This window comes from Heloderma suspectum, chromosome 2, assembly GCF_057233095.1.
Source record: "Heloderma suspectum isolate Gila_16-S chromosome 2, 16-S_ref, whole genome shotgun sequence".
NCBI lineage: Eukaryota > Metazoa > Chordata > Lepidosauria > Squamata > Helodermatidae > Heloderma > Heloderma suspectum.
In genome coordinates, this window is record NC_139459.1 from 215,962,772 (window position 1) to 215,984,968 (window position 22,197).

A 22,197-nucleotide genomic window follows, 5' to 3' on the forward strand; every position below is an offset into this window, starting at 1 on the left:
CGTTTCCTTTCGCTTCCGGTGGTGGAAGAGACTGCCTCCTCTGTCAGGCATTCTGGGAGTTGTAGTTGACTTCCCGCTCCCGCTCTTAAGTTTTCTCCAGTGTTCTGGCTCAGTAAGTAACCGAAGTGGCTGGGGAGGGACTTGTTTTATGGGGAACGAAGGAGGCGGGCTGGCCCTGGGGATCGGAGCTCCAAAGGATCAGCCCAGTATCTGAGCAGAGAGGAAGTAAAGTGAAAGGGGGCGGCGGACAAAGAGATGTGAGCGCGACGACTCGATTCTTGCTCATTTGCTAGTTGTAATGACATTTGCCCACTGTATTCTTTTGCCCAGCCTGATCGCCACGCGTACCCTTGCCATTGCTATCTGTGGTGACATTTCTTATCAAACGCCCGCTCTGTATCGTCATTGGCATTTGCTGATGAGGCTCACGTCGCTACGGCTCGTAGCCCGAGCGTGACCACGTTTACGCAGAAGTAAGCTCCCATCTATGGGAACGTTATTAAGGTGTGCGGTGAGTGTATTTTCCTATTAGCCCTACTAGGTCATAATCCTAAACCACTTGCTTGGAACGATATCAGTGGGACTTAACTCCAAGAAAATGTGTTTTATGTCCAGTCAGATGTACATAGGATTGTGATCCAAGATGCCAGCCAAGTTACAATGAACTCAGTGGGAGTTATTGGGTGCTTGTAGGCGAGGCTTTATGGATCCATTGTTTTGCCTCATTCATGGAATTTCGCGTGGAATCCAGATGACATCGTCTTCCCCTCCTAACCCTCCTGTGTTTCCCCACCGCTTCTTCTATCTTTTCTCCTGCCACAGCAAATCCGAAAGAAAAGATGAAATACCTGCACAATGTATTCAAATTGGTAGTGCTAGGAGCCCTCTACCAGGAAGCACCCACTGAATAGAATTGGCCTGCAGGGCTGCAATCCTAGACATACTTACTTGGAAGTCAGTTCCATTGAGTTCAGCGATAGCTCCAAGTAAAAAAGGCTTAGGACTGGGCTGTTAGGCTGGATTCCTAATCACATTTCCCTGAATGCACATCCTGTTGAATTGTATGCGGCGTACTTAGAAGCAAGTTTTAAGTATGGGATGCTAGGCTGCAGCCTTCAGGCTACTGACTCTGAAGTAGTTCCAAAGTAATTTCTATACTATACTACTAGCATCCCCAAGTCATGTATGCTTTGTGCCAAGTGTATGGTAGGCACTCTGAAAAACACAGAAGTGAAGTGGTCCCTTCTCAGTGTGATTTTAGTGTAAATCTCCCTAGTTCTGGAGACAGAGGTCAGAGGCTTACATAGAAATAGTGGGTATGGAGCAAGGAAATCCAGTGGCATGTATTTTATCTCTAAATTCCAACTACCTAGAATATATCCTAACACAAGCACCTTGAAAGACCACTTCTTACACATTCCTAGGGCCAGCTTAATATGCTTAGCCACCTCTTCCCCCAATTCAGTCGCAATATTCCCAAACTATACATGTTCCAAAGTGGTTCCCTGTCTTCCATATTTCCAACAAGTATCAGTAGCAATCCATCCATTATTCAAGCTTTCAACTAGAGTCCAATGTGTTCTATGCAGAATTTTCAGCCTTCAATCCATACTGGTCAGAATCTTCTTTGACTCCTCCTTTTCCTTTTTCCCCCCCCCGTTTGCTCTCCTTTTCCTTCTATCCTACTCTTCTGCTCATTTGATTTTCTCTTTTTTGTGTGTCTAAATGGATATGTGTGTGGGGCTGAATGTATAGAAGGCTTGCAACAAGACCAAAGTTCTTAATACAGAAGAACTTTTAGAGAAGACAGAAATTGCCAGGATAGTGTTGGGGGAAAGAGGTTGGGTAATTAGATGGAGACAAAAACATGCTATTTCAAGCACCATTTTACTGATTTACATGAGTGTATTAAAATTAATAAAATGTAATATTTTAAAAAGTCAGGTGGGACTAGGTTTGTTCAGGAAAAGTTTCCACAGACTTCAGAACTATAATTTATCACACAGTGATTTACACATGAACTACTTCCATTGAAAATAATTATGTTTACAGCATATGTAACAGCTAACACAGATCAAACACTACAAAAGCTTTCACCACCAATCACTAAGTGATAAATATATGTGTGTGAACTCCTTCTGAGATTGATCTGTTACTTTGAACTAATTTGCGAGTAAGTGGATTGTCACTTCCTGGCATACAGAAGCACACTAGTGCCTTATAGTGCACTGCATTCTCATAGGCCACAGAACTAACGGATTCACAGACAACTGTGTGGCTCCAAAACAAATGTTCAGGGACAGAGTCAACAATTTGGCGCCTCTGTTCCAAAGACTGGCTCCATCTCTCCAGTTTAAATTAAATAAACACAAAATAGACAAGGTTGCCAGATGTCTTATGTTCTGCAGAATGTGCACCCCAGATTTTAACAATTTACAACTCCATGGATAGAACAGCCAGACCCACACACTGAGTTTCAGGGAATCCTGTAAAGCAGCCACACATATTAGACTGGCCAGATGTTTATTTTTAAGGGTTGCGTCTTACTCCACTAGAAGATCACAGCTTCAGAGAATGCAATGGATGCACTTTATCTCATAGAACTGGCACTAAATGTATCCCTAGTGTCCTTTATGTTTAAAATCTTTGATCTGGCAACTTTTTATCTTTTGCTCTCTTTCATTTCTTACTTCAGAAATCCAGCCTAACTAGATCAGTCTCTTATTTGAGTTTCTGTGTATATTTATATGTATATTTTGTTTATACATATAACACAAGAACTCAGTGGAGAAAACGGATGTCCAAGAAACAGTCAAATATGCCTCTGAACTACTTCTCCCAGCATGCCTCAGGATTTGGGAGAGGATGAATTTAACTACAGTACCCATCATGCTCCATTTTCCTTAGTTACATAGGTTGGAATTGGCAGTTGAAGGGTGAGACTGCGTTTCTAGCAACCTTCAGTGAGCATTTGTGGGTCTGACTGCTTTTCTAGAGGCTTCTAGTTCAGGGATAACATGGGTAGGGCTGGTGTCATTGCTGGTGCCCTTGTGTGGGGTTTACTTGGAATTCTGAAGCATGATTTTCCAAAAGAAAGCACTAAGCAACATGTGCCATAGCAATAACCTCTGACTGTTGCTGTCCACCAGGCTTTACCATCTGCCGCCTGTTCATACCGAGATCCTTCTTTTAATTCCTCATCTTCATGGGGGGCATGAGTGACACTGATGCCTGCCACAGAGATGGATGACATCCGACGGTCCTACGCTAGGCTGTGCAAGGAGAGTGGCGCTGAGCCTCAGGAGAGCATCCTGCAGCACTTGGAAGAAGCAACAGGGAGAAGCCGCTTGGATTTTGCAACACAGAGCCTTTCTGTGGATACATGTGGAGCCCTGGGCAAGCTCTTGCAGGATGAGCTCCAGTTCACTGAGATAATGCTCAGCGATTGCATGCTGAGTGAAGAAGGTGGGCTCTGTCTGTTCACAAAGCAATCCTTGATGTATGTCCTTTCCTGAGAACAGAGAGTGAAAGCCAAAGTTGGCCTCTTTTCCTCTTGGTCTCTTCCCCCTCATTTAGTTACTTTAAACTTGGTTTTTGTCATCCTGCACTGTATGTTTCGATGTGTTACACAAGTGGGACTCCTTTAAAAGGCAGCTTGTTCACTCAGTTAGGGCAAGGCCTTATGATAATTCATCAGGAATACATTTCCAGAGGGGTAGCTGTATTAGTCTGTTTACAACAAACACAAAATACAGCCTAGCAGCACCTTAAAGGTGCTAACCGATCTGCCACAGTACATCTGTTAGCTTTTTAATGTGCCACTAAGACTCTCTTTTTGCACTGCGACTAAAGCTGTAATTTTACAGGTATGAGATTGAGCTATCCTTCCTATTCCCTTGCAGGGGCTAAGCTACTACTACATGGACTTTGTTCCAACACGGTTGTGAAATCCTTGGACCTGAAGGTGAGTCTGCTCCAGCCCAAGCATTAGGACTCGCTAAATGCTAGGATAAAACTCTGGCTTTTTGAAATCGGTAGCAGGGTGGGAAGAAAAGTATTCAGCAGAAAAGGCATTCTGAGCTCCTTCCAATCCATGTTATGGTCTGATGGCAAATAATACAGGCAGAGCCACTAATCAGAGCTTATAGACCAGGAATGGGCAAGATGTGGCCTTCCAGATGTTTTGCCCTTCCTCACGATTGGCTATGCTGGCTAGGACTGATGGGAATTGGAGGCCAAAACATCTGGAGGGTCACACGCTGTCCATCCCTGCCAGAGACCATGTAAGGACACTTTTGTGCATCCTTTGGAATCCTGTTAGGGTTTTGAGAATCCCAGTTTAGGGTAAGTTTCTGGTTGTCATGGCTTCCAGGATATAATTTAAAATGTGAAGCAAAAATACAAAGTTCAGAATCAAGGAACCAAGAAGAAAGAAGGCCCAGTAAATTGTTTTTCAACTCTTACAGTTTCTCTACATTTTGAGTTGGATCTCGCTTTGACATTCTGCCAGTGGAAGGATATCACTGGCAGAATGGGACTTCTGCGTCCTCTCCTCCCACTTGCATCCTCTTGTTCATCCTCAAAATCTCCTCTGGAGGGTCCCCCAACCCTCCAGAGCAGATTTGGTGGGTGTGTGGGGTCTGCAGGGGGGAGGAGAGGATGTGGAAGTCTTGTTCCACCAGTGGTATCCTTTCACTGGTATAATGAAGATGCTGGATCCAAGCCATAGCCTGGAACTAGGCACCGTTATGAAGGTTCTAACTCTTCAATATCCCCATATGAGTCAGGAGAGGCAAATCTTTTATTTGTTTAAATTGGAATGTATTATTAGCCCAGATCTCAGTCACATATTGTGAGTGTCTATGTCAGTATTACAGGTTTATACCAGTTTGCATGCTGTGGCTTCCTCCCCAAACGGATCCTGGGAATTGGTTTACTTACTTACACAATTTCTATTCTGCCTTTCTGTTCAAAAGATATACAACGTGGTGTCCAACAGCAGAAACATAAAAATAATAGTTCAAAACAACTGAAATATAAAAGCATGAAACTGAACATGAATTGTAGTTCTGTGAGGGTGAAAAGAATCACCCTCCACAAGTCTCTAATTCCCAAGGTTCCTTGGGTGAAGCTGTGATACAAAAAGGAGCTTCATGTTTTTGTAGTGTAGATATACTTGCATGTTCTTGGATAAGCAGGTAGGCAGCAGGGCACTGACTAGGCCTGGTTTGTTTCAGGGAAACAACTTGCGAGCTGTGGGGGCCGAGGCTCTGGGGAAACTGCTCAGGCAAAACAAGTCTATCAGGAGGTGAGCAATCACAGGGATATGTGGTGGGGCTGAGGCTCTTTTTAGCTCTTGGTGTGTGTGTGTGTGTGTGTGTGTGTGTGTGTGTATACACAGAAGCAGTACAGAATATGAGCCAAGGGTTGTCTGCATTTTGTCTGCTTGTGAGGGAAATTAAGGGTCCCTTTCTTGATTTTAACCTGGTGCTAGCTGTGCTCTGAGGGTCTTGCCTTTAATGTATTTGCCTTTGTTGTCTTTTTTCCCCCAGCCTCACTTTGGAATGGAACAACCTGGGTGTATGGGAAGAAAGCTTTGCCATCTTCTGTGAAGGGCTTGGTGCCAATTGTCACCTCCAGTGCCTGGATTTGCGCAATAATCAGATCAACCACCAGGGGGCTGGAGAGCTGGCCATGGCCCTGAAAGGCAATTCCAGCCTACAGGAACTAGGTAAGGCTGCCCTTTCTAAATAATGAGGTCCCTTTCCCCCTCTGGTCAACCCAGTTCTCTGAGCACTTTACAGGGGCATGATGACCACTCTCTTGGGAATTTCGTCAGTAATCCAGTTTGCTCTCTAGTAACCATCTGCATTCAGAAAGTTGATGAACTGGCTTGAGTACTGGGCTGTTTTCACCTGAAGATTTCTGCATAGATGTGTGTATTGACCCTGTGCCATCCGCACAGCGGCCCACTTTCATCCTGGTAGAGTCGACTCATGCACTGCATCTGCCAAATGCTACTGGGCAGCATTTGCAGAACTGAACGTGGTGCTGGGGCAACTGAGCACATCTCCCGCCTTGCAGTTTATATCAAAAGGATATAAATTGGACCTCTGTCAGCCAACCAAGTAATGGTGGGTAGAACACAGTAATGTGCAACTGCAGACAAGTTTTTGTGGCCTGTGGTTTTTTGGCCTGGGCCTTTCAGCTGCTGAGCTTTAGTGGTTGCTCTCCTGCTGCCTCCATAAGCAACGTTTGGTGAAATACTCTCAACTGTCTGCGCTGACATGGGTGGCATCTGGCTGTGAGGTATCCTTTGATAAACCTCATTTTTCAAGCTGAGCCCTGGACAGGCAACTGAAGCAACGTGCCGGGAGGATGGGTCAGGCTGATTTCTGTACTACCTCTGGGAGAGCGGTGCTGGTGTTTGTTTATTTGGCATGGGAAGTAACTAGGCTAGCTTCCCCCACTTGTTTTTTGTCAAGTATTGCTGGAGCATCTCTCATGCCACTGCTGGTAATGTGTGAAACAGCAGGGAGGATATAGGACCAGCTCTGTTTTCCCGAGGCTTTGTAAGGACAAGGCCTTGAGGATGTTCACCGTGTGTGTTCTTCGGAGGTCTCCCATGATCTTTCCGTCTTGGTTGCCAAGTGTCAGAAGGCCTTATAGCTTGAGCCTAGTCTGAGTCTCTGTGGAGTCAGGTGCACCTAAATCCAAAGAAATCAGTGGATGTTAGCACTTCTAATTCTGCATAATTCTGCAAAAAGAAAAGAAAAAGACTTGGATAGGATGCTTTCCTAAATTGTTTGCACCAGTTCAGCAAACATTTCTCTACCCAGTACAAATCAGACACTTGACGTGAACCAGAACAATATCAGAAATTAGAATATCACCAGAAATTGCTGTCCTGCCCCATCTCTGAAATATATCTTTTAAATCAAGGACCTCTATAAGTTATGGTTATAGTTAACTTGTCCAAAGGTAGACTAGTCCCAACTGCTGGTGTTCAAAACTTGGGAAAGCAAGACCTTGTGTTTTAACTGGTGGGCGTGTGTGATGCCTTGCTTCTCACTTAGATCTGCGCTGGAATAACATCGGGCTCTTGGGGGGGCGTGCCCTCCTGAATTGTCTGCATAGCAACCGAACACTACGACAACTAGAACTGGCCGGGAACAATGTGCCCAGTGACATCCTGAAGGCTGTGGGTGAGCAACTGTACCAATCCCCTACGTGCTTTGAGTTCTAGATTCAGCAGGCTGCAACATACCCAGTTGTCTGTACGACTGAATGGACAAGAGATCATCATCTAATATGAGATAAAGTAAAATGCAAACTCAGAATTTCCAGAGAGATTCCCAACTCTCTGAAGTACATACTAGGTTTGGGGTGGGGGGTGGGAAATTATGACGCTTTTAAGTATATATTGGGGAGCTGGAGAGGGTTCCTGCCCTGATGTCCTGCTTTTGGATTTCTTTACATATTGTAACAATGTATTGATATGTATTCTTGTTCTTGTGTTGTGAGCTGCTTTGGACACATTTAAAGCAGCATACAGTTCAAAGTTTTGATGAGAATGATCTGGTGGACTTCTGAGAGGCATCTGGCTGGCCACTGTGGGAAACAGGATGCTTGATTAGGTGGAACTTTGGTTTGATCCAGTAGGACTCTTCTTACATTATGCTCTCTTTCTAGTGCAAGATGCATAGAGATCATGCGAAAGGTGAATGTAGAATTTCCCATTCTGGATCAAAAAAGAGGAGACACCTGAGTGCATCTGCAATCCCACGGAGCACAGAAAATTTGGTGGAAAGAGTATGACTTTTAAGAAATCACTTGTCTCTTTTTGGCCCAGATCAAGCCATGGAACATAACCAAGAGCGTCAGAATATCCTCTGCAAGAGTCGGAACAGGACACAAGTGCTCAGCAAAGAGGTGCTGTGCTTGAAGGAGGAGAAAGCGAAACAGGTTTGTTAATCTGACTACAGCTGGGCTTTATAGGTTTTGGGAGTATATATGTGGCATTCCAATGCAGCATCTGCAGGCCCTGCAGCAGCTATGAGGCTATGTTGAAGCTCTGCCAAACTCTTGCTGCCTCCTGCAACCTGGGCATCCAGATTTTTTTACCCCTGTGCAAATCAGTGGAACAATGTTTCCATTGTCTTACGTAGCGGGGATTGGGCTGAAAGCGGCACCTCTGAAAATGGCTATGCGCGGGGGTGGGTGGTGGTGGCGGCATCCACTGCCAAGTACTCCAGCGCAACAGATAACATTTCCCTAACAGGCAAACAAGTGCGGCCTAGTGAACTGAACGGGAGAGACTTGAGTTCAAGTCTCTGCTCAACCAGGAAGCTCACCGGGTGACCTTAGGCCAGTCACTATCAGCTGAACCTTCCTCACTGGGTTGTTGTGAGGTTAAAATGTGAGGGGAAGACCATGTGCATCAACCTGAGCTCGCTGGAAGAAGGGCAGGATAAAAATGTAACAAAATTATCCACGTTAACTGGAGGACTGTGAAAGGAGAGTAGCAGCACACTCCTATCCATGGCTACTCAGAAGTAACTCCTATAGCGTTCAGTGGGGCTTACTCCCAGGTAACTGTGTATAGGCTTGCAACCACGGTCTTCCTAAAGTCTAGAAGAATGACATTTTACCCAGTGAGGAGATTGTCCCAGCACACTGAGAGAATAGATTGGGCTACCACATGATCACAGCTCAAATTCATGGTGTTAGTCTTGTGTACCTGCTTTTCAGTTCCTGGATCTGATGGATACCATTGACAAACAGCGAGAGGAGATAACCCGCAGCAGCAGGTGAGTGGGTTGCGGGCAATAGGCTGTTCCCTCTCCACCTGGGCTCAGACAGTCAGAGTCTTAGTAGAATTTAAAGCAGGGGTGGGCACTACACAGGCCACTTGTGCTCCCCCACCACACACACGTACTTGGGTGTGGCTGCAGCGCGGCAGCAAAAATGTGTTGTTTTTAAGCTTCCATCATGATGTTTAAAGTGGAATTTGTCCTTTTTAACCTTCCATAGCAGGTTGCTGCTCAATTTCAGTGGCAAGCCTCCCAGTTTTTGAGCAGGGCAGCTGGAGTGCAGCCTGGGGGAGGGTTTCCAGGGGGTTGAAAGTGGCCCCCAGGCCCCCAAAGTTGCCCATCCCCAATCTGAAGTCTTAATAGACTGAATAAAAACAACGTCTTAATAGAAATGATATGTACCAATTTAAACCAGGATTGTTTCTTTTGTGATACAAGCATGAAACTTGGTGGAAGAGCACCTGGCAGCATTAGATCCAATCTCAGATGTGGAACCAACACCAGCTTTTGACTAGTATGAGTCATTTTCAGTACGGCTAATGTGATTCATCATCCCAGGGAAATGACATGAAAACTGTAATTCTCATTCAGTTTATGCACTAAATTGACATGATTACACATACATACATAACAATGTTTTAAGTGCAAAATCCAGTATCCTACAAGTGGACATTCACTCATTCAGTGGGACTTCCCCCTCTTCTCCTCCCCCCTACAGCCCCCCACAGTCCCAAGCTGTGCTTGGGAGGATCCCCCAACCCTCTGGAGCAGACTTATGAGGGTCTGTGGGGGGCTGTAGGGGGGAAGGGAGAAATGCCCTGCCCCCATTCCATTGGCAGAAGCTGTTCTGTTGATGGGATGGGTTCATTGGATACCACCTTGATCTGGAAGCACTGTTTGTCTTATAGCAACAGCCCATGAAGCATGTCATGATTTTTTAAACCTTTTAAAATCCTCCTTTCTGCTTGTCACATGCATTGTCCCATTTTAACCAATACTCCTCTTTTGCCACAACTGTTGGTGCAAGACATACTTCTTGGATGGTCTCATACCTGGATATCACCCCTCTACTCTCTGTGTAGGGTATCGGCAGCACGGGTCGGGCAGCTCCAGGAGGCCCTGACTGAGCGGCATTCTGTGATGAACTCGCTAAAAGCAAAGTAAGGAGTAGACGGTCTCTGGGAACAGGCTGGGCTCTCCAGCTAGAACTGGATTCCCAGTCTACAGGGATGTGGCCGCTGCTTAGCCCCATACTTCAAGTTAACAGGAAATGGTGGAATTGAAGGAGTGAGCAGAAAGCAACAGGACAGTGGGTTACTTAACCCAGGGTCCAAATGCTGTGATTGCATGGGTGGATATTTCTAGGTCGTGAGGGGAAAATTATACATGAATGACTGGGGGTGGTAAATATATATTTTTCCAGTGATTAAATGGTGTGGACTACTACTCTAACTGACATCATTGCTCGTGCAATACATGATTTACTGATCAGTACAAAAATAACGTACTGCTATGTTGTACAGACGTGGAATTGGCTGTTCTCTGCTTCGGAAGAGTGGGGAGAAAGGTCTCCCTTCGGCACGCTTTCACCACTCTGATCATGTGCACAGAAATGTGGCTAGAACATGTTGAGGGATATCTAGACTCCTTGAAGTTGTGGCATGGGTGCCACAAGTGGCAGCAGCAGCAGAAATGTGTGGCGTTTCTGGGTGGGAAACACAGGAGCCTGCTTCGAGTCAGGCCTGCACTTCTGTTTGCTTCTCCAGTGTTGCCCTGCTGCCAGCTCCCCAACTCAGTAATCTTGAGGCAAAGCACATGAAGGTACTGAGGACTGTAGATGTACTGTAGTGCATTGGTCTTTATTTGGTGGGTCAGGACTCGCTGTTGGGTCGCAGCATGACCTATGGTGGGTCGCAACAGCCACGCTACCAAAAAGAAATGTATGGTAAAAAAATTAGGAAGCCAGTCCCAAACTGCATGTTTTGACTAACAGGGAGGGCCAGGTCTGAAAGGGTGGAAGACCGCTGCTGTAGTGCATGCTGGGGACAATTTCTCCTACGCTTCATTTGACTTGGGGTGTGCTTGCTATGAAGGCCGGCCAGCAGGGCTGGCTCTAGTATTAGGCAGAGTGAGGTGAGTGCCTCAGGCGGCAGACGCAGCTCCCTCTTTTCCTCCTGCGCTCCCTGCCCCCCAGCTGTTCTCTTAGAGGGCACAAGTGTGTATGCCATATGGCCTGGTCTGGGGGTCCTAAACTAGTCACTTGCAGGTGGAGGATCTTATTCCGTTGCCAGTGTTGAAATAAGATTCAGCTGCCAGTCCAGTCCGCTTCTCTATATGGAATGGGCAGGGGCCTTTTTGTCCTTTGCAAAATGGCTTGGGACAGCACTCCACTCAGGGATTGAAAATCCACCCTTGCTGGGTAGAATGAAGGTGTTCATCTAGCGACATATCTATTGAGAAAAGCCCCCGAGGGCTTGGGAAGGTCTCTCTGCTGCCCTCAGCAGTGCATGAGGTTTGTGAGTGGAAAGGCCTTGGTGACAGAAGGGCAGGTGGAAGACAATTTAGCTCCTTGGCCGTCTGACTTTGGGCACAACTGCTCAGAAGCTTGCTTGGTTTTGTTGCGTGTGTGCGTGCATCCCCCCCCCCTTTTCGTTGCATTGCAGCAAGCTCGTGGAGACTCGGCGCAGTCTTGAGAGTGGCGAACTTGGCACTTTCTGCCTTGCAGGCTCCAGATGACGGAGGCAGCCCTGGCCCTGTCGGAGCAGAAGGTGTGCAACCTGGGCGAGTCGCTGAGTGCGGCAAAGCAGGAGCAGGCAAAGCAGGCTGAGAACCAGGCCAAGGAGCTGCAGCAGCACAAGAAGGCAGGCCAGGAGGACCTGGGGTCAGGCTGGGGCCGTGTGTGATTGGGCGAGAGACCTGTGGCATTGTGTGGAGCCGAGGAATCGAAGCCTCTGCTCAGGAAAGGAGCCCAGAGTTGATGGGAGGGGCGGTGTGGGCGACTGTGCATGACCTGCACTGGGGGCTTGGGGGAATGGAGGAGGACATACAGGAAAGTGGAGATGCGGGAAGGAGGACTGATAGCTCCCACTGCCTGCCTTCATAGGATTCTGCTGATCGAGAGGCAAAGCTTCAACGTGACCTTTCAGCAGCCACTGAGAAAAATCTCCTGCTCAGGAACCAGGTAGGAGAAGGGCTTGAGCATCCCTGAGAGTTCACTTCCCGGAGAAATCCTCTCAGCCCAGCTTGCCCTCTCACTGTCGCTGGGATGAACCAAAACTCATTCCTTGGCACTAGTCTTCCCCAGCCTGGCTCCCTCCAGATGTGTTGGACTGCAGCCCCTGTCATCCACATTGGCCATGCTGCAGGGACGATGGGGATTGCAGTCTGACACATCTGGTGGGAGCTGGGCTGGGGATGGCTGTTTCTATACCTTTCCCCAGCAGATGAGGTGCCCTCCGGTTGTTTTGGGCTACAGCTCCCAGAATCCCTGACCATTGGACATTCTGGCTGGGGCTGATGGGAGTTGTAGTCCAACACATCCGGAGGGCACCAGGTTGCTTTCCCCAGGTCTGAGGCATATGGTGCCATGGGAGTGTCTTCTAGGTGGAGGAGCTAGAAAGAAAGTGCAGAACACAGCAGGAGCAGCTGTTCCAGGTAAAGGAAGACCTGACCCACACGATTGCAGAAATGAAACTGCGGGCTGTGCAGGCCGAAGGTGAGCGTGGTTGGGGAGCCTTGAGCTGCTGAATGCCTGGTGGAGCCTGGATTCCCTGGGAAAGGGCTGTAAGGCTCAAGTGGCTGGCACCTCCTCCCTGTCTTCCCCCAGAGCGCCTGGAGATGGAGAAGAGGAGGTTCAAACAAGTCCTTGAGGATGCAGAGTCCCTTCGACTGAAGGAGGTGAGGAGAGGGCTGCTGGGACTGTGACAGAAAGCCCCACTCGGAGGCAGGAGGTGTGGTAGAGACAGAGCTGGTTCAAGCTCTTTTGCCATCCTTGGGGAAAATGAATGTTGCCCCTCCTTCAGCATCATGTTATATTTGACATGGGGCAGTTGTGTTTCTCCTACATGAGTTTTCTCTGTTCCGCAGGACTGAATGAAAAGAAGGGGAAGGGGCTGCCCTGAGGGAAGACCCTTGGGATAAGAAGGCCCGAAGGTTGGGCGGGGACTGTGTTCCCTCTTTGGGAGTTCCCCAGTTGCCGAGCCCCCATACCTGTGGAGGGATGCTTTTACAGCTGCCTCCACACCTCAGACCTAGTGCCCCAAAGTCTGAGGCAGGGGACAGGGAATTGTGTTCCCCTTTGAAGGCTTTCTATCTAGCCTGGAGCCCCTCTGGAATGCTGCAGTCCTAGGTAGTTGTCTGAACTGCTCATTAGATCTGGCCTGCCCTGCATAGAGGCTCCATGCTTCCAATTCAGGCCTCTTATTTCAACATGCAGTCAGTCCTTTTCCATGGGCCTTACTGCACTAAGTCCTGGAATCCTTTTTTTTTAAAAGAAGGAACTGAAGGCTCTGTCCCAAATCATTATGCCATGGTGGTTGTATTTGCTGTAAGGAGGCCACATCCTATCTCCACACTGCTTTGACCTGAGGTGAGGTGGCTCCCACTTGCCAAAGAGAGGGGCATGTTACACTAGATTGTGTTCAGGAGCTGTTAGGTTTTTTAATTATTGTTGTTGTTGTTATTTCTGTACTGCCCAACTGGTAGATGCCCTCAGAGCAGCTTACAATAATAAAAACAAACAAAAACAGCAATAAAATAACAAACAATAAATATAATTATTATAATATCAAATGTTAAAACATTAAAAATATTAAGGAGTCAGCTTAATAATCAGAGCAACAGATTAAAGATTATATGCTTTTGGGAAAAGTTTTAACCTGGCAGCTAAACATATGCAGTACAGGGCCTTGGGAAAGGCATTCCACAGACTGGGGGCCACTACAGAGAAGGCTTTTTCCTTGGTAGCCACCCATCGCAGCATTGTGGATTCCAGTAACTAGAGCAGAGCCTCCAAAGACGGTCTTCACATTCCGACAGGAACATCTGGGAGAAGGCATTCCTTCAGGTATCCCCTGACTGATGCTGTTTATAACGCAGGTAAATCACATGACACATCATATGGAGACAAGTGAGCGTGCCCTGCAGGAGCGCATCCAGAGGCTGGAGGCCATCCGCATAGGGCTTGAGGAGGTGAGTGGAAGAAGAGCAGCTCCACCTCAGGGTACCATGTCCCAATCACAAATTGCTTCCTGCCGTAGTTGACTTTTCCGTGAAGAACATATCCAATTCCCTCCCTCCGTTGTCTTGACTTTCTCCAGGATTTAGCATCGAAATGCAGCCTGTTGGATGAGATCAAGCAGGCAGCCTTTCTCATTCACTTCTGACGCCCTGACATCATGCAGTTCTTTTGCTTTGTAACTAGGAACTGAGCCGAGTGAAATCCGCAGCCCTTGCTGAGCGAGGCCAAGTTGAGGAAGAGCTCATCAGAGCCAAGAACCAAGCCAGGTTGGAAGAGGTGAGTACGGCTGGGCAGTTCAAAGGGATCAATCACTTTGGGCAGAACGGCATGGTATAAGAAACATGGAGCTGTGCTGCAAACATGTGGTACATGTGGTACATCCTACCTCATGTCACGTCATCGTGTATCTCCACCCACACCAGTGGCAGCCACTGATGTGCAGGAGGGGCAGGGAAATGCGCTGGGCAGTGACATCAGTGCATGAAGTCACTTGGAGACAGAGGGGACCATTCCACACGAGGCTGGCGTCTGAGGCAGCCCTACATCTCCTTATAGCAGCGGTGGGGAATGTGTGGCCCTCCAGATGTTGTTGGACTGCAGCTAACATCAGCCCTAGCCAGCATAGTCAGTGGTCAAGGATGATGGGAGGTGCAGTCCAGCCACATCGAGAGGGCCACGCATGCCCCATCCCTGCCTTCTAACCGGTAGTTCTGCCTCTGGAGTACAGCAAAATTTCTATTGTAGAACGACTCCGTTGGAGGAGAACAAAACATTTTGTTGTTGGACTAGGACCACGGAGTTCCAGGTTCAAATCCTTCATTCAGACATGAAGCTCACTGGGTGATATTGGGCCAGTCACTACCTCTCAACCTAACTTACCTCTCAGGGTTGTTGTGGGGATATAAGTGGGGGTGGGGAGCCATGTGTGCCACCCTGAATGCCTTAAAATAAATTTTAGCTCTTATAAAAACTGCAGATAGCAAGCACTATTCTAAAATTAGGCATCTTCCCTCCTTCTCTCTCACACACAATCTCAAAACAAAGTAGGCTTTCAGAGCTGTTTTTACTCATATGCAAATCCAATTTAATTAGTAATTGATTAACACTCAAACACCGAGTCAACTAAGGTTGCATGAACTGGGGCGCAGTTCTCCTTGGCACCTCCCAGTGTTTTGTTTCAAGCAGGTGGTTTCCCTCCCCCCTTGCAATTCATAGCAACAGCGACTGGAGCACCTGGAGGAGAAGCTGCGGCTGGTGATGCAGTCCCGCGACGAGGCTCAGAATTACTGTGTGCAGCAGAAACAAGCCGTGGCTGAGGCACAGGCGAAGGAGAGCCAGCTGAGCCTGCAGGTGGAAGGACTCAAGAGGCGGGCGGAAGAGCTGCAGCAGGTGAATGGGATGTTTGGCTTGAAAGGGGAGGTATCTGTGCAGCGCAGACTCCACAATGACGACACTGAAAATCTCCACTCAGGTTAAGGGTGCAGTCCTCTACATTAGAGGCGCAGATCATCTGCGCCGGGGGCCAAATTCAGCTCTTCCGGGGTCCCAATCCAGCCTTTGGGTTCCCCAGGTGGCCATGCCCACTCCCCACCCCAACTGCTCCCCCCCCGACTGCTAGTGTCGTGGTTTCCCAGCTTTTGTGCAGTGTTTCCCCGCATTCTAAAAGGTTGAAGTCCCCCTCCTAAGGCTCAAATACTGGCAGTGAGAGCTTGAAGCTAAAATGAGCTGGTGTTTTTGGTAGTCTGGCCTTGCCCCCTTTGCCGTCAGCCCCACACACCACTGGAATGCAGCCCTCCTCCCCCCATTCCACCCCAGGAGCTTCTCCAAAATGGAATTCAGTCCTTGGGCTGAAAGTACTCCTGCTATACACACTTACCTGGGAGAAAGCCCCATTGAACTCAACAGAGCTTACTTCTGCATAGACATGTATAGGATTGCATTATAAAAAAGCCCTTGGTTTTCAAATGTGCACAATTTCTGCTAATTGTTGTACTGACAGTATAGAATCAGGCTGTTGTTTTTATAAGTTTCTACCAGAACAGGAGGTGGTAGAGAACTAAACAAGTACAGGACAAGGAAGGACAACTCCTCTGGCCACTGAAAGTCCTCTTCTGGGCAATACCCCAACAGCTTTGAAACTTCCTACATAGCCATGAGGACCAGTGACTTCCTTTTAAACCAATTTAATATGTATGGGGTTCCAGATGTTCTGTTGTGCAGTGTGCATCCAACTACCTGACAGGGTAATATGCACTCAGAATTTATCCTATACCAACGACAGGTCTAAGCTAGTATCATCAGCTGCTCATCCTAACCTTCCGCCACACACACATTTATCTAAGGGCATGCATAACAAATACTAGTAATGTTAAAGGAAGTACAGGAACAGGTGGGAGAATCCAGTTCTGTTGGGGCTCATTATTTGGTGAAGGTATAGTACAGCCTTCCCTAAGCTGGTGACTTCCAGATGTGCCAATAGCCATGGTGGCTGAGAATAAAGAGTTGCAGTCCCACACATCTGGAGGACACCAGGCTAGGGAAGGTTGGCACAGTATGTATGACAAGTGTTGTGACTCTTCCTGGAGCACTGCATGCTTAGAGCACATGCCATTGACTGCTTCGCCCCCATGTATGGCAGGAGCTGGGCGGCAAGGAGCAGGAGAAAGTCACTGAGGTCAACAAAGTGCGAGTGGAGCTGCAGGAGCAGATTGGACACCTGGAGGCTGAGCGAACGACACAGGAAGGGCTGCGAGAGAAGATCGCAGCCCTGGAGCGGCAGCTGAAAGGTAGCAGGCTGAGAAGGAGATGCCCCTGCTTCCGCAGAAGCTGCAGTACAGAGCGTGATGTTCCACGGACCAGTGGCAAGGAGGACCTGGGGGCCAAGCATTTCCTTCTAAGTCTGCCAAGTACTCTTCAGCATGCTCCATTGGATGCCCCATACCTCACTCTGGTGTATGAGACAGCTGGGAGACAGAAACGAAAAGACTGGGGCACGCTGTCTTAATACTGTGGGCTGGATGTGACCTGTGCCCCTAGCTGGCGGGCTGCAAAGGGTTCCACCCACCATTCCCATCCCAGCTCTATACCTCCTGGCCCTCATGTCAGCCAGTTCCTGTTCTCCCGCTGCTGTGCATCTACACTCGTTTCTCTTTAGGTTTGGGGCACTCACTTCCCAGGCAGCCCCCTTATCTCCTCCTAGACTGAGGCTGTTCTTGAGCCATCACTCTACCTCCTTCATCCCAACCTGCCTAGAAGAGGGCAGCTGGGTGCAAAAGATCCCACATAACAGCAGCATGATTAAGGGCTGCAATTCTGTACCCACTTACCTGAGAGTAAAAGCTGTTAATTGTGCTGGAAATCTCTCTCTGTAGCGAGGCCAAAAGCATCTTGGGGGAAGGGGCCAAATCCCAGTTTTCCCATAACATCATTCTAGGATTAGGCTATGACTTCATCTCTGAGGACAAACCTAAATTTCTCCACCACTGAACAAAATCTGGTGCTTTATTTGTTTCTGTCACTGCCATATAAAATCTACTCTGCCTGAAGAGCATTTTCTCCATCCTGACAAGGAAGTCTGAGTGTGCTAATGCCTCATTCCTCATACAGTGTCTGGTATTGTTTCGTTTAGAAAAAAGATAAACTTGGGGAAACATGATAGAGCTATACAAAGTGGTGTAGAGGGAGTCAATAAGAAGTTTTCCTCCCTCTCCCATAATAGTAGAACCCAGTGGGGTCCTCCCATGAAGCTGAATCGTGGGAGATTCAGGACAGATAAAAGGAAGCACTTCTTCACAGAGCAGATAGTTACACTATGGAATTTGCTACCACAAGATGTAGTGATGGCCACCAACTTGGATGGCTTTAAAAGGGGAGTAGACAAATTCATGGAGGAGAAGGCTATCAATATGTACTCATCCTGATGGCTGTATATTACCTCCAGTATCAAAAGCAGTATGCTTCTGTATACCAGTTGTTGTGGAACATGAGCAGGAAAGCGCTCATGTACTGCTTGTGGGCTTCCAATGGACTTCTGTTGGGGTACTGTATTAACAGAATGCTGGACTAGAGTTGAATTTATGGCCTTACTTCTCTCCTGCAGGGGTGGGGGACCCATTCGGATGGTCCACCCCAGGACATTGATGGAACCCAATGGATTTCTGAATGCTCTTGGGGATTTTCCAGTGGAGAAAGCTGGTGATCCAACCGAGGCCCTAGTCTCGCTGAGGAACAGTGAGATGTGGAGGGCCATCAATTTGATTCCATCTGAGTGCCCTCTCCGGCGCTGTGGAACCCGCTCTGCTCCCTAGTATACTAGGGAGCTACGGTCAATGAAACAGGCTGGATGTCGGCCAGAGCACAAATGGCAGAAGTCTCAAAGTGAAGATGGCCAAGCATGCTCTAGAGTATATAATTGTGCTTATTGTGTGGTGGTGTAGGCAGCGAAGAAGGCTTACTTTGCTGCCTCCATTACATCCTCAAGGAGCCATCCAGCAGAGCTCTTTCGGGTGGTCCAGGGACAGTTAACACTCTCCCCCACCTATGGGGCCCTGGTCCCCTTAAGGACCCACCGTGACCTTTTTGCATCACACTTGGAGGACAAAATTGCTCATCTCCATAGCGAACTTGACGCTATTGTTTGCGCAGTTCCAGTTGAGGTGTCTCACACCATCATCTGCCTGCTTTTGTGGGGTCAGTGTCAGTTGCTACAGCCTGATGATGTGCAGTGCGACTGACCATGTGCCCTCTCTATCCTTGCCCCTCCTGGCTAATAAAAACTAGCCAAGGGAGTATGAATGGGTGGGTCCAGGGCGTGGTGAATGCTTCTCAGGAAGGGGTAGTCCTGCTGCCCTTAAGGAGGCAATAGTGCGACCACTCCTGAAGAAGCCCACTCTGGACCCAATGGTTTTAGACAACTACTGCCCAGTTGCAAATACCCCTTTCTTAAGGAAGGTGCTGGAGATGGTTGTGGCAGAACAACTGCAGGGACTCTTGGAGGATACTGATTATCTAGACACCCATTCCAGTCTAGGTTTCGACCTGGTTATGGGACTGAATCAGCCTTGGTCACCCTGATGGATGAACGTTACTGAGAGAGGGACAGGGGAAGTGCAATCCTGCTAATTCTGCTCCATCTCTCATTAGTTTTTGATATCATTTACCATGGTATCCTCCTGGATCGACTCCGTGGGGTGGGCATTGGGGGCAGTGTGTTACAGTGGTTCCAGTCCTACCTGTGGGGTCAATTTCAGAAAGTAACATTCCTCAGCTCCTTGGCAAATGAGCTATGGGGTTCCGCAGGGTACCATCTTGTCCCCGATGTTGTTTAACATCTACATGAAGCTGCTGGGAGTGGTCATTGGGGATTTGGAACCAAGTGTCATCAATACACTGATGACACACAGCTCTCCCTGTGAGATCTGAATCAGGAGAGGCGGTGAAAGTCCTGGATCAGTGCCTAGATGCAGTAAAGGGCTGGATGAGGGCCAGTAAACTGAAGCTGAATCCTGGCAAGATGGAAGCCCTGTGGGTGAGAGGTTCCCATGTCCAGGAGATAGGCTCGTTGCCTGCTCTGAATGGGGTTGCACTCCCTCTGAGAGACCAGGTTCATGGTCTGGGGTACTCCTAATTCCATCACTGTTTCTGGAGGCCCAAGGGGCCATGGCGGCTTGGAGTGCCTTTTACCAGCTTTGGCTGGTTCACAAGCTACAGCCTCTCCTGGACAGGGATACCTTTGTCACAGTGGTACAAGCATTAGCAACCTCAAGGCTGGATTACTGCACTGGGCTCTGTGTAGGGCTGCCCTTAAGGCTGCTCCAGAAGCTGGAACTAATACAGAACACAGCAGCTCGGCTGTTGTCAGGAGCTGCCCCTTTTCAGCATGCAACTCCTTTGCTGAGGGAACTGCACTGGCTGCCTATTAGCTACCGGGCCAGGTTTGTTTTGGTACTATTGTACAAAGCCCTAAACAAGTTGGGACCAGGATACCTGAGAGAGCGCCTTCTCCCTTACCAACCTGCCCAGTCACTGAGTTCATCAGAGGCCATGCTCCTGGTGGTTCCGCATGGACCTATGGCTCAATTGGAGTCCACCAGGAGAAGAGCCGTCACTGTGGTGGCCCCCTTCCTTCGGAATTCCCTGCTCCTGGACGTCAGGCAGGCGCCAACACTGTCGTGCTTCCAGCGCCTCCTGAAAACAGCTCCTTTCTAGGAAGCATTCCATAACTGACCAGCCACGGTTTTTATTGGTATTTTGTTTTTAAAAGAAGTTTTAAGATGGTGTTTTAATTCTTTTTATCTTCTTTATAATTTTACCTTTTACGTTCACCACTCTGGAATCTGTTTTAGATGTGGAGCAGTATACAAATATTGTAAATAAGTAAAAATAGATAGGCCTTTGGTCTGACCCAGCATGGTTCTTCTTACATTCTTATGTTTGTGTAGTGCTGTCCAGTAACCACCGGGAGATGCTCCTGGACAAAGAGGGTGAAATCTCAAGCCTTCTGGAGAAGCTGCGGGTTCGTGAGGCAGAGATCTCCAGAATGAGGGAAGAGGAAGCTCAGCGAGCCAGTTTTCTTCAGAACGCCATCATGGCCTACGTGCAGGGTTCCCCCCTTGGCTCTTTCAGCCCCAAGAAGTGAGCAAGACTCTTAAAGGACCGTAAGGAATGGAGTCACAGAATGATCATTGTGGCCTGGCTCTGGGGCACACGGGTATAATGGATTCTGACTTGTCACCGGGAGATCCTGCAACAGACTGTATTGTCAGCTACCTGAGGCTGAGCCTGAGGTGTTGCTGAAAGACTCATAATTGCTTTAGAAACCATGTTAATGGTGTGCGCCAAAGCCTAGTCCTGTCTAAACCCGCAAACCATGTTGCAGGCCCCCAAAGGTAAAGCCATCCATTCCAATTTGTAGCCCACAAAAAGGTCAGTTCACATGACCAGGGTAGATAATGTCCTCCTACATCATAGACATTGGCCTCAAATCTTAGGTCAGTTGTACACATTATTTCTCCAGTATGATTGCCACTGGGAGAGAAAACAGTGCTTTGATGTGGTTAGTTCTCATATCACATCAGTAACAAGCACCAGTTTCTCAAATCACCTAGATCATGTTGGTACTCTCCATGCCAGTTTTTCAGCTCCACAGGGGCTACTGCTGCTGACATGGGAAATACTCTAATCCCTACATCTCACATAATGATAAAGAGATGAGGTTGCAGCAGGAGTTACTTGATATATCCTGGCCCACTGCCACTTTTAGCAGAACATATAATTGATCCTCCCGTGCCTGGGAACAGCACTATTACTGAAGCTTTCTAAAGGGATCATTATAGTGAGCAAGCCTGGATCACTAGTGCACAATTCCCTTGGCCTTAAAAAGGGTACAGACTGAGTGTCCTAACAGAGGTGTGAGTTTGACTTGTCCATGGAGCCTTATCAGTCTTGGTAGTAAGAAAAGTCACCTCCTCTCACTGAGGAGAATTTTACAGAGAACAGCCACAGAATTTTAGTTGGGATGGAACGTTGTGGCTTAGAGATTTCACTCATTTCCAGACCATCCAGATTTTGCTGTATTCCTTCCCTGGAGGAATGGCAAGCTTGATCATTAATTTTTAATTCCAGCTTTATAACCAGTATGAAAATGAAATGTTTGTACTTCTGTCCAACTTTACGGACTGGTTTGCATTTAGAGTTTTTAAATATATATATTATATTATCCTCCCTTTGTATCTTTTCACATAAGAAGTGTCTATATTTTATATGACAATACATTAAGGGTGCAATCCTATACATGTTTAGATGGAAAAAAGTCCTACAATTGCCATGCTGGCTGGGGAATGCTGGGAGTTGTAGGACTTTCTTTTCCATCTAAACATGCATAGGATTGCACCTTAAATGTCTAACCACATTCCATGCATGTTACAAAAATGTAACAGCACAGTAATATTATGTTTTATCCCAAGTGTTTTAGTTTGGAGGAGGCAAAATCTCCCTCCTTTATTAGAACACATTTATTCCTGGAGACTTCATAGTAGGCTTGTTTTCCCAAAATTTCCAAAGGAAGACAGATATATTTTAAAATACTGACCTCTCCTTCAGCTTTTCACAACCTAGTGGCCTCCAGATCTGCAGGACTACAGATGT

The 22,197-nt window shown here is 47.6% G+C and overlaps 1 protein-coding gene across 6 annotated transcripts; it reads left to right on the forward strand.

Moving 5' to 3' along the window:
- Nucleotides 1-23: 23 nt before the first annotated feature.
- Nucleotides 24-21,771, forward strand: LRRC45 (leucine rich repeat containing 45). 6 transcript variants are annotated; one of them, XM_084837848.1, is made up of 18 exons: nt 24-112; nt 331-511; nt 3,150-3,465; nt 3,903-3,964; nt 5,238-5,308; nt 5,553-5,731; nt 7,077-7,205; nt 7,853-7,965; nt 8,752-8,810; nt 9,896-9,973; nt 11,539-11,674; nt 11,917-11,994; nt 12,417-12,528; nt 12,640-12,710; nt 13,911-14,003; nt 14,236-14,328; nt 15,268-15,441; nt 16,691-20,457. In XM_084837848.1, exons 3-18 carry the CDS (start codon nt 3,228-3,230, stop codon nt 17,054-17,056), a joined length of 2,052 nt encoding a protein of 683 aa, XP_084693974.1. In that variant the 5' UTR covers nt 24-112; nt 331-511; nt 3,150-3,227; the 3' UTR covers nt 17,057-20,457. The 6 variants fall into 6 exon arrangements, with proteins under 6 accessions (XP_084693974.1, XP_084693976.1, XP_084693980.1 ...); XM_084837854.1 differs by lacking the exon at nt 24-112 and adding an exon at nt 20,493-21,771 and having other exon boundaries at nt 217-504; nt 16,691-16,838; XM_084837850.1 differs by lacking the exon at nt 331-511 and having other exon boundaries at nt 28-112.
- Nucleotides 21,772-22,197: the final 426 nt, after the last annotated feature.